Source organism: Homalodisca vitripennis, chromosome 8 (genome assembly GCF_021130785.1).
Source record: "Homalodisca vitripennis isolate AUS2020 chromosome 8, UT_GWSS_2.1, whole genome shotgun sequence".
Lineage (NCBI taxonomy): Eukaryota > Metazoa > Arthropoda > Insecta > Hemiptera > Cicadellidae > Homalodisca > Homalodisca vitripennis.
Genome location: NC_060214.1, coordinates 44,328,465 through 44,338,404, shown reverse-complemented (window position 1 = coordinate 44,338,404; position 9,940 = coordinate 44,328,465). Strand labels below are relative to the sequence as shown.

The window sequence follows — 9,940 nt, the reverse complement described above, 5'->3', positions numbered from 1 at the left end:
TTATAAGTATGGTAGCGAAATCTGCCCCACACTTATACACTATTACATAGGAGCTTAGTGATATTGATCTGTAACGTGAATAATGGAGAGGGACGGGCATTGGTGAGACACTCCCCCGTGTATTCCACCACAACGGTGCATGTTTAACTGTAACTGCCAAACTCATAAAATTGAGTTTATGTGTACTAGTTCCGTAATTGTTTATCGAGTCGAATGGGTATTGCAAACCATGATAAAATTATGCAGTAGTAGCCGATATCTTTTTCATGTGAAATTGGTTTAAATTAGATTACTATTATTACAATTTACATATTTTAAACAGATCCTTTTTTAAAAGATAATAATTAAAAAAAGAAATAGCTAGGAATCAATATGATAATTAAAACCAATAAATTATATAAATTCTTCCTATCCACTAGAGTAATGTGTACAAAAATATCGATTATTTAACATTAGCTAGTTAGGGATAACTGGGTTAGGAACGAACGAGCGTGAAATATAGTGTAGAGATAGAAACCTAGCCCTACATTACACAATAAAAAAGAGGTTTGAGGCGTAAATAACTTTTAGCTGATAACCTTCCTAACTTTATTTCATAGGGCTTTCTCACGCAAAATATACAGCCCAGGCACTAGAGAATCTGTTAAAAAGGTAGAAAAAGAGAACGTGTTAAGTTTATTTTTTACCAAAGTAGGTCTTTAGGAGAACATTTGAAACATATTCCATAACTAAAACTAACCCATACCAAACTCCTTGGCAATACGCAAACATGGAATGGAACTTGAGGCTAGGGTTTGTGTAGCTCTTGAAAACATACATACCTTAATTTCATATCATATGGTTAAGAATTGACATTGGTTTTAATGCATAATACAACTAAGTGGCAAACGAATTAATTCATTTCGTCTTACTAAACGTTGCAGAAGTTAGTAAGTTTATTTTCCGAAATTCATATACAATTTCAGGTATTTGGAACTCAGTAATTTCAAAACAAGACAATATTATTTTATATTAAACTTATTTTGCAATAAATTGAAGACAATCATTAGAAAACATAAGACAATCATTTTCCTAACTCTTTTGCCGAACTCCTTGTAGACCGTCCTTCATTGGATGTGAATACTCACTAACCACTTTACAAACTAATTCTTAAGTCCAATATTTATTTAATAACTTTAACTTTCACAATTTAAACCAAAGGACGAATATTAAAATATCTATAATGGGACCTATCTTGAAAATTTCTTCAACTTTACACCAGCCGTAATTTTTATAAGGGTGGACATTTCGCGATCTGCATTATAAACTTACGGCATTGTACTGTACTAATAAAGGCATTTAGTTTGATATACTGTACGTTTCGGCCTACGCTCTCATTTCATATTTCCTTATGTCTCATTAAAGGCCATAACCCTGAAAAAATAGGGGGTTATTTAAAAAAGTAGATTTATACGTGCAGTAATTTTGTACTAATTTTATTGCTTTACATTTACCGTTTCGTGAATTATAAAAATCGTGCAGGACTTTTTACACCTAGTGTGTGTGTGTGTGTGTGCGTGCAACATTTTCATTTTTGTTGACATGTATTAGCTATAAAAAAACGTAAGTAATCCCTGAATTAATTTTTGCATCCTAAAGTTTTTTGTATGATATTCTTACAATCACACATTATATTTTAATTTTTCAGTGCCCATATCCCTGATAAGCCACCCGTTCCCTTACGTATCTCTAATAATCAATATTAAAATCCGTGTCCCAAAAGGGTTATTCTGTGTGTTTTTATTGATCTTCGATAGCAGATTTTATTCCTTTGAAACATTCCTAATTTAACAATTGTTATAAATAAATAAGCGTTTGCTGCCTTTATACGCAATTTAATAAGAAACATGAATAGTTTCATGAGTAATTTCATAAGGTAGTAACTCAATTTATAATTGGAGTGTATGAAACCCAAACATTCAATATTGTATTCTTTCCGTTTACTCAGTGATGTGAACCCAAATATTGAATTTTAAGCTAAAATTTCTCTGGTTATTTATTTATTTATTAGACATTCGGTGATTTCTGTCCGTCAAATATTTTAACATATTCTCATTCAGAAAAAAGGACTGTTGAAGATGAAATTTTCGTTCAATATAACTGATACACTGTAATTTAACGAGATCGAATGCATTTGGATATTTTATAAACTTACATATACATCTAGTTTATGAATATTTAGGGTTGTGCAAATTAACTGTTTATTGTGTATTACTACTTAATATATTGTGAAACTTTTAACATTTCATTAAAAAAGCAAAATGTTTTGCATAAATAAATAATATAAATTTCTGTTTAAAATTAAGTTAAGATAAGTTAGGTTCGTAACTTTTGCCGGTTCGGTATAATGCCGTTGATATCTTGCGATATGACTTTTTGTGGTTTATATGCAATTAGGGATCCGTGTCTACAGTAAAACATTAACTTATATTTTCAAGAAACACAATATATTTTAATATGTTCCAATCCTATAAATAGGATATAAAACCTGTTAGAGTCTAAATATTCAAGATCTTGAATTCAAGTAGAACGTTTTTAAACACGTACAGAATTGTATAAAGTTTTCTGAATAAAGAATAGAGCTAAATTCATGTGGCGTTCAGGTTTATAACAATTCAAAATTAAAGGAAAAGATCTCAGCAATCACAAACGAATATTTTATTACAATGAACATAACAATGTATAAGTGAACGTTATAAGTTATAATAAGCTACATAATTAACATGTATATAAAGTAATTATAGTGAAATAAAATAAGCGCATTGTAGCCCTGTACGCATTTGAAGAATGTTAACGGTGCCTTTATGCGTTATGCGTATTAGCAAAATCACATTATAGAAATATTAAGCGTACCATTTCAAAAATAAAACGGAAATATAAAGGTAAGATGATAAATAAAAATTAAAGCATAGACAAAAATGTAAGTTTAGATTTTATGGGCAAAGTGTAGAGATCATTTTTAGATTAAAGTTCATATCGGGATTTTGAAAATTAGTAAATCTTTGGTTAACTAATAATGGAAATAAGATTGGGGATGTTTGGGATTATCAGCATAAGGCCTTCTCTTCTGAACTTATGTTGACTTAACTGATGTTTCCGAGGATGTGTACCAAGAGAAAATTAATGAAAATTCCATTAATCTAAAGGATATTTAGAAAACTTCTACTACCAGTTTTAAGGGTAATAGCCTTGTTTTTTGTGGGGAAGATTTTTTGAAGATCGATGTTTGATCAACAATAAACATCGAATCAATAAGTAAAATAACAACAAGATTAGATGTATATATGATCAAAAAATTAATTTGTAGTAGATTGAAACAAAAATAAATGAACGAAAATCTAAATACTGCATCGTTATTTTGATTAGTTTTTGTAATAATAGGACACTAGTTACATAATCAAAGTTGTGTTTTACAGATCAATGATTAAAATTTAAGTTTTATAATTTCAAAAATAATAATAAAACAAGATCTACTGCGTTAAATGTGCTGTAAGAAGAGTTTAATTTACAGGTGTAATATTTTGTGATATAATTTGTAGTTTCTGCATTATACTACAAACGTGACTAGTAAATATCTGCATATTAAGCATTTCACATTAAGTTTTTTCCAAAAGGAATGTTTCTCTACAGTGGACTAGTCTGGGTAGATTACTTCTCAGTCTGGAACTGGATCAGTATCACCAGGTAGGTTGTCACCGCTCCAGCCATCTGTACAGGTAAAAATCACTGTCAGTCTACAAGTAACAGCCAGTGAAACCAGCTGTTCATGCAAATTTTCCCCACTGTAAAGAGGACCTTACTATCTTATATTTTTCACGCATATCTAACTAAACTGAAATTGCAACAGTTTTGCATAAAAACCTATATTCTCCCCTAAGGTTTCACCTCCGGATTGGTTATGACTGCTAGTATAACATACACTGGAGACCTAAGGACGTAAGCAGATAGTAAATATGAGCATAGAGCATTACAGTAAGTAATAAATGTGAGGATAATAAAGATTTACCGATGTGAGGGTCTCATTATGGATCTGGAAAAATCCACGAGCAGAGAATCTTGCGTTGTGGTGAGGCAACTGCAGTAGGAACCCTTCAAGCTGGAAACACATCACAAGGCTTAATACGTTTTATAAGGTACAGTTTATAGGTAAAGTTTATGTTAATAACTCAATTGTGACATTACGTGCATAGCACATCCTCAATATTCAAAAACGTAATGCCTTATTTGTACGTATGTTAGATACAGCATAACCTTTTGTAAGTGTGAAATAGTGCCAGATAGTACGAGGAAAAATACGTATTATATTAAAGTATAAAATTATTATTTGAAAAATTATACAAACAAATAAAAAATATAAACATTTACAATATGTGTGAAGTTTTCAAAATCTGAGGGTTTCCCTGTGTATTTTATTACAAATTATATTTAGAGGACTTCAATAAGAGGGAAACGTTTATAATATACAATATAATGAATTGTGTAATACATATGCTCCTTAAAATTTCATAATTTGTGTGGTATTGGCTTTGAGTAACTTTTATTTTGTGAAATAAAACTAGTTTTAGGTTATAGTTCCTAATTTTAGTAGAAGTATTGAATTTATTTATTTTTAATTAAACATTTTGTAATAGTTATATAATTATGAACTGTTTAACTGGACTTACGCTCTTACTGTTGAAGTTCACATCATGCTTGAGCTTTACTTCTCATCCACAACCCTTTAGCCCAAAAATCAAAGTATGGAATCATTGTATCGAAGGTGACTTTGATACAATGCTAAAACACCTATATTACTGGACTGTTTATGTAATAAGTAAACTTTCACTAGTTTAAAAATAGTTTAGTTAGTGATAGGTATCAGTTTCTCTAACTGATTCTACCATGAAGAAATAATACAAGGTCATGTTGTCATACCTGATTCCTAAAACTCTGATCCAGATCTCTGTTTATCAACTTGCAAATCATCACCGCAGTATTGTCGGCCTGAAAAATATGAAAAAATAAAAAAAAATCATAATATGACTAAATCGTTATTGTTAACAACACATTTATGTTGAAAAGTGGTACATTAGGCAGTCTAAAACTTTTATTAATGAAAAAAATTAGTACTTATTTGTTAAACATAATTATTTAAACAGCACATTCTAGTATCTATAATAAGTAGGGAAGACAAAATAGTTTAGTTCTTTTATTCGAAACTTTTTCCTTAGTGAAAAATATTAATTTTCATGGAAGATAAAACTGAGCGTTACATGGATTACTGCAGACTTTAATTCACTAAGCCTACAAATGAAGTGAGATATTATTCATAACGACAATATTGAAATTTTAAATAGGAAATTTGTTAATAAATATTTTCCTACATAAGAAATTTTGAGATAAACCACTCTTGAGTATTATTAAAGTATGGATGAACAAAAAGATGTGTTCTAAGAGTCATATTCTTAATTAGTTTTACTCTTATTGGAACAAGCTCTCTTATAACAGTTTTATGTGTAGAAAATTAGTTTATTATATTTAACTATTATATTTCAACAAGAGAAATTACCGAGTTAGTGACCTCCGTGCTTGAGTTCGCAACCAGAATCGCGTAGCAGATGAGAACCAGGACCCAGATTGCATGCATAGTGAAGGCGAACACGTAACCAGTTCTTACATGCAAGAAGAAGAAGTAGGACGTGATAGTGACGTGAACAAACAAGGAGAACATAACGGCCATCAGCTGATCGCAGTAGAAGTCATTAGCCTGGTGTACGGCGTCACACAGCATCCAGTAGGTGTTCATCAGAGACTTCACTTTCTTTATCTTGGATACCGTAGTGCCTAAAATCATAGAAAAATATAAGAAATTATATTTGGGTAGTGATCAAATTTAAGTATTTTTAACTGTGATTACATGTGGTGTAATCTGCTTGAAGTAGAGTAATCCATTTTAGAAGTTTCTTATCTCCAATTGATTGGTGAATGATTAAGCGGCCTTACATATTCACAATTTAGTTCCATGTAATATCGATCGATAAGCGATAAAGCGTTACGAGATATGACTAAGAACTAACACTAATAGCAGAAGGTTAAAACTCTATGTTAGAATTGCTGAGTAGGTATTTTGCAGTTACTGTAGAACTAAAGGTAGTGTCAGCCTAACCTTTTTTCCTACTGGCAAGGCCGTTTAATGCAATAATGTCCAGAGATTTGTATGGTTGCATATTTTAAATTGCTCATGAATATTGTATACGTCAAAGAGCCGAAGAAGACTGCCCTTGATACTCAAGTACTCTTAAACCAAAGTTTTTCATGGTTTGTTCGTTGTGAAGGCCATCCTTCGGATGTAAGCAGACATTAGGGCTTGCTTACTCTCTGATGCAAGCTCGTAATGTTTAGGTTACGATTTCGTTATTTTCAATCTTGATAGTAAAAATACTCCGTCTTGAATTGTAGATTTTATGCAAGTCTACAATTATTTACGTAGCCTCTATGTCGTATAACTATATGAACATAACTTTTTGCTGCAAAATAATAATTATAATCTCAATCATAACTTTCTGTTTCCTTATTTTCCCTATCCGTTTTCTCCATATTCTTTTATTAACACCAGTTAACAATTAGATAAAATCAGAAGGGAGGAGATTTAATTCCTAACTTCGCCTTTATAGTCATGACACTTTTTATTTACTACAAAAATATTAAAAAATACTTCACTCACGTGTTGTATGAAAGATGTCACCATCACCCAGGCTGCGCTGCATCACCGTTCGTTCAATTAAGTTGCAGATAATCTCCTCTCTCATCTTGTTACTAACAGTCTTGAATCCCATAATGATACTTTCAGTTACATGAGTGAAGTGGAAGAGAAAGGCAAGTTGTGTGCAGTCCAGCAATAGAAAGGTGACAGAATTCAACACCGAGAAGTCTAGCGCATTGTTCATTACGATGTTTGCGAAGTTGGCCATATACAGCAAAGCTGTTACGATGGAGACTACGATGACCTTTACTTGGACCTTGACCTCTCTGTTCTTGTACTGAAGGTCTCGATAGATTCGATCCATTGTGCCAAAGACGTCAATTATACTCGAGTACTTCCATGTGCCGCTGAAGAATGTGGAACCTGCCAGAATCTGCGAAGCCACCAAGTCTAGAATCATTGCGAACTTTTGAGTTCTACTTCTTTCATAACCGACTCTTACCTCTGTGATGTTGACGTAGAGAACGATGGAAGAGAGAATTTCTTGCAGTATGAATATTATTAAACACCAAAAGAAACCAGCTATGGAAAACGACAGTTTTTTTAAGTTTTTAGGCCCCGAAGTAATTTTCAGTGGCAGACCTCCAAATGCCTGCCATACCCAAACGATGTAGTTTGGAATATTTTTCATGGTGTATGAAACCATGTTACTGATTTTCTTTGGAAAACTGCTTCACTTGGAATTGCCAAACTACTTAGTATGATTTATTCAATTAATTTATTACAATAGATGGTATTGAAGATTTATAAAAGAGATTTGTTTGTTTGACCTTTATTGTTGAGCACCACTTACATTACATTTATTTGATTGTTGTCAATCGAATGCATTTATTTAATCAACAACGTATTGCGCAATGAAATTTTTACAATGAAATGTGTCTTGTTAAAACTAGTTTTAGAGCATGGAATAAAACAGTTTGGCTTCTTTATGACATTATATATGTATAAACACTTGCATTACAATAATTGCATATAAACACAAATAAATTTTTGCAATTTTATCCCATATTTTAGAGTTATCAATGGAAGAATATTTTCATACCAAATCAAATCAGTATTAAACTAACTAGAACTTTTAGCACCCTTGCCGATAAGAGCATTGATTATAATCTGCTAGAAAATTTACATTAGAAATAACGTACATTTATTTTTCTATACAAATAATTTAGTTTTGAAGATGTTTATAAAGACATAGTTTTACATCTGCCATTGTTATTCAAATGAAACAAAATGTTATGTGATATGATGTCTATTCTCTTCTTAAGTTTAAAATCCTAAAATATAAAATTATTAAACATACCAGACCCTTAACAAATAAAGAAGAATGTAAGGGAGTATATCATATTCAATAAACAATGGAAAAGTTGAAAATGAGATTATATATAGGTTTCATATACTAAAATATAGGTTATATATATATATATATATATATATATATATATATATATATATATATATATATATATATATATATATATGAAACCTATCGCCAAAAACGCCAATGGATTATGGAGACACCAGTGTAGAACATAGAGCACAAAGGACACATATGCAGGACAGCACTTCTTTGTCTTTATTTACCAATTACCTACCACAATAATATAAACAAACCTGTAATTCTCTACATTTATCGCTATAATAGGTATCTTTTATAAATAATATTGAGAGATAATTATTCACTTTCTGTATCTCAATGTTTTGTGTAATCAATTTAATAGTCTAACAGATGTTACATGACATGATTTTTTGTAAGTTACCGTTCTGTGAATAAGTATATGTAGTGTTACATAATAAAAAACCACTCAAGAATGAAGTTTTCCACAGAATTTGAAAAAAATTTCCCATTGAGCATTATCTTTGCTAATTGCCTATACTAGTAGTTGTACTAAATATCGTATTAACAATAATTATTTATGTTTTTAGTTTGAACAAACATATATTTAATTTTTCCTTTATACATGTATATAAATATTATTAAAAAAATATATATATATATATATATATAAATGTTATTACTTACTCCAAATTATAGGGTCATCTTTATGTTAGAATAATTAATGGTAAACTAAAACCCTTTGTTTTAATTACTTATGATTTTATTTCATACACGTGTTTCGGTATAACCCATCTTCAGTGTGTACATTAATCTCTAACTTAAAATAAATAAATAAACAAAATTATATAATTTTGTTTCTTTATTAAATTTAATTATATATAATTATATAAATATATTTTATATTTATATAATATAATAATTATTATAAATATGTATAATTATATATATATATATATAATTATACATAAATTGTATAAATTATATAATTTTATATAGAATAAAATTATATACTTGTTAAAGTATTGCTGTATATTTCTAAGACGCTTAGTAAGGGCTAACTCCCTTTTATGAATACGAGAGTGCTGCATTTAGTAAACTACATTTATATTCAATTTGTGTGTCGGCATTTTTCTTTGTGAGAGAAGAAGTAGTTCGTCGAGAAAGGTTTAAATTAGTCACATATACAGGATACAGGCCTGTATTGACATGGTTATTTTGTTCTAATCTGAGTTTAGATATAGAAAGAAAAGTGCTATATACTGAGTAAAGGGCAGTGGGGAAATCATTGATAACACAGCTCAGTTGCTGGTTGCTTTGAAGTTTCAATCTTCTCATACATCTATCCTCGGACATAAACCCTATCTTTGATAAACACTAGAATATTTAGCAGCTATTCCGGAGCAACTATAATGGTGTTCATTTAACATTAATCTATGGTTTTAATGAAAACTTAAACTTCAAAACAATGGTTTAAGCCTTACTATGTTTTAGAGCTGGAGCTAAGTAAAATATGATTGGTTGCACATAGGGATTTACTAAAATTATGGCTAAAACATGTTCACTGAATAAAATTTTTACGTATAATTAAAAGTTAAAAGCTTATAACAAAATGTAATTTCTAAGCATAAAGATAAATTGTGTATCATAATAAAATAAATCTCTGATAAACATAATCTTCAACTATTCGAAAAATTAATGTTCAAAATTTTGTTTCAAATATTGTTTTCATAAAATAAATATCCTTAATATCTCAGAAACTAAAAATGAAAGCCTAGTCTAGCCGGTTTTTATTTGCTAAAGACATATCTCAGGCATTTTAATAA

At 30.0% G+C, this 9,940-nt stretch overlaps 1 protein-coding gene across 1 annotated transcript; it reads right to left on the bottom strand.

The window, feature by feature from the left end:
• Positions 1-3,375: 3,375 nt before the first annotated feature.
• LOC124368132 (putative gustatory receptor 28b) lies at positions 3,376-7,181 on the bottom strand. Its single transcript, XM_046825407.1, has 5 exons — positions 6,743-7,181; positions 5,588-5,862; positions 4,954-5,022; positions 4,046-4,135; positions 3,376-3,747 (listed from the first exon to the last, which is right to left on the bottom strand). Exons 1-5 carry the CDS (start codon positions 7,179-7,181, stop codon positions 3,688-3,690), a joined length of 933 nt encoding a protein of 310 aa, XP_046681363.1. The 3' UTR covers positions 3,376-3,687.
• Between the last annotated feature and the right edge of the window lie 2,759 nt (positions 7,182-9,940).

Bases quoted from the DNA above. Each gene is read 5' to 3' on its own strand.
- LOC124368132 (XM_046825407.1), bottom strand. From the start codon at position 7,181: ATGATTCTAGACTTGGTGGCTTCGCAGATTCTGGCAGGTTCCACATTC. The intron at 5,023-5,587 runs GTAATTTCTCTT...CATATTTTTCAG, and splicing joins GCACGGAGGTCACTAACTCG to GCCGACAATACTGCGGTGAT. The intron at 4,136-4,953 runs GTATGACAACAT...ATGTGTTTCCAG, and splicing joins ATCAGAGTTTTAGGAATCAG to CTTGAAGGGTTCCTACTGCA.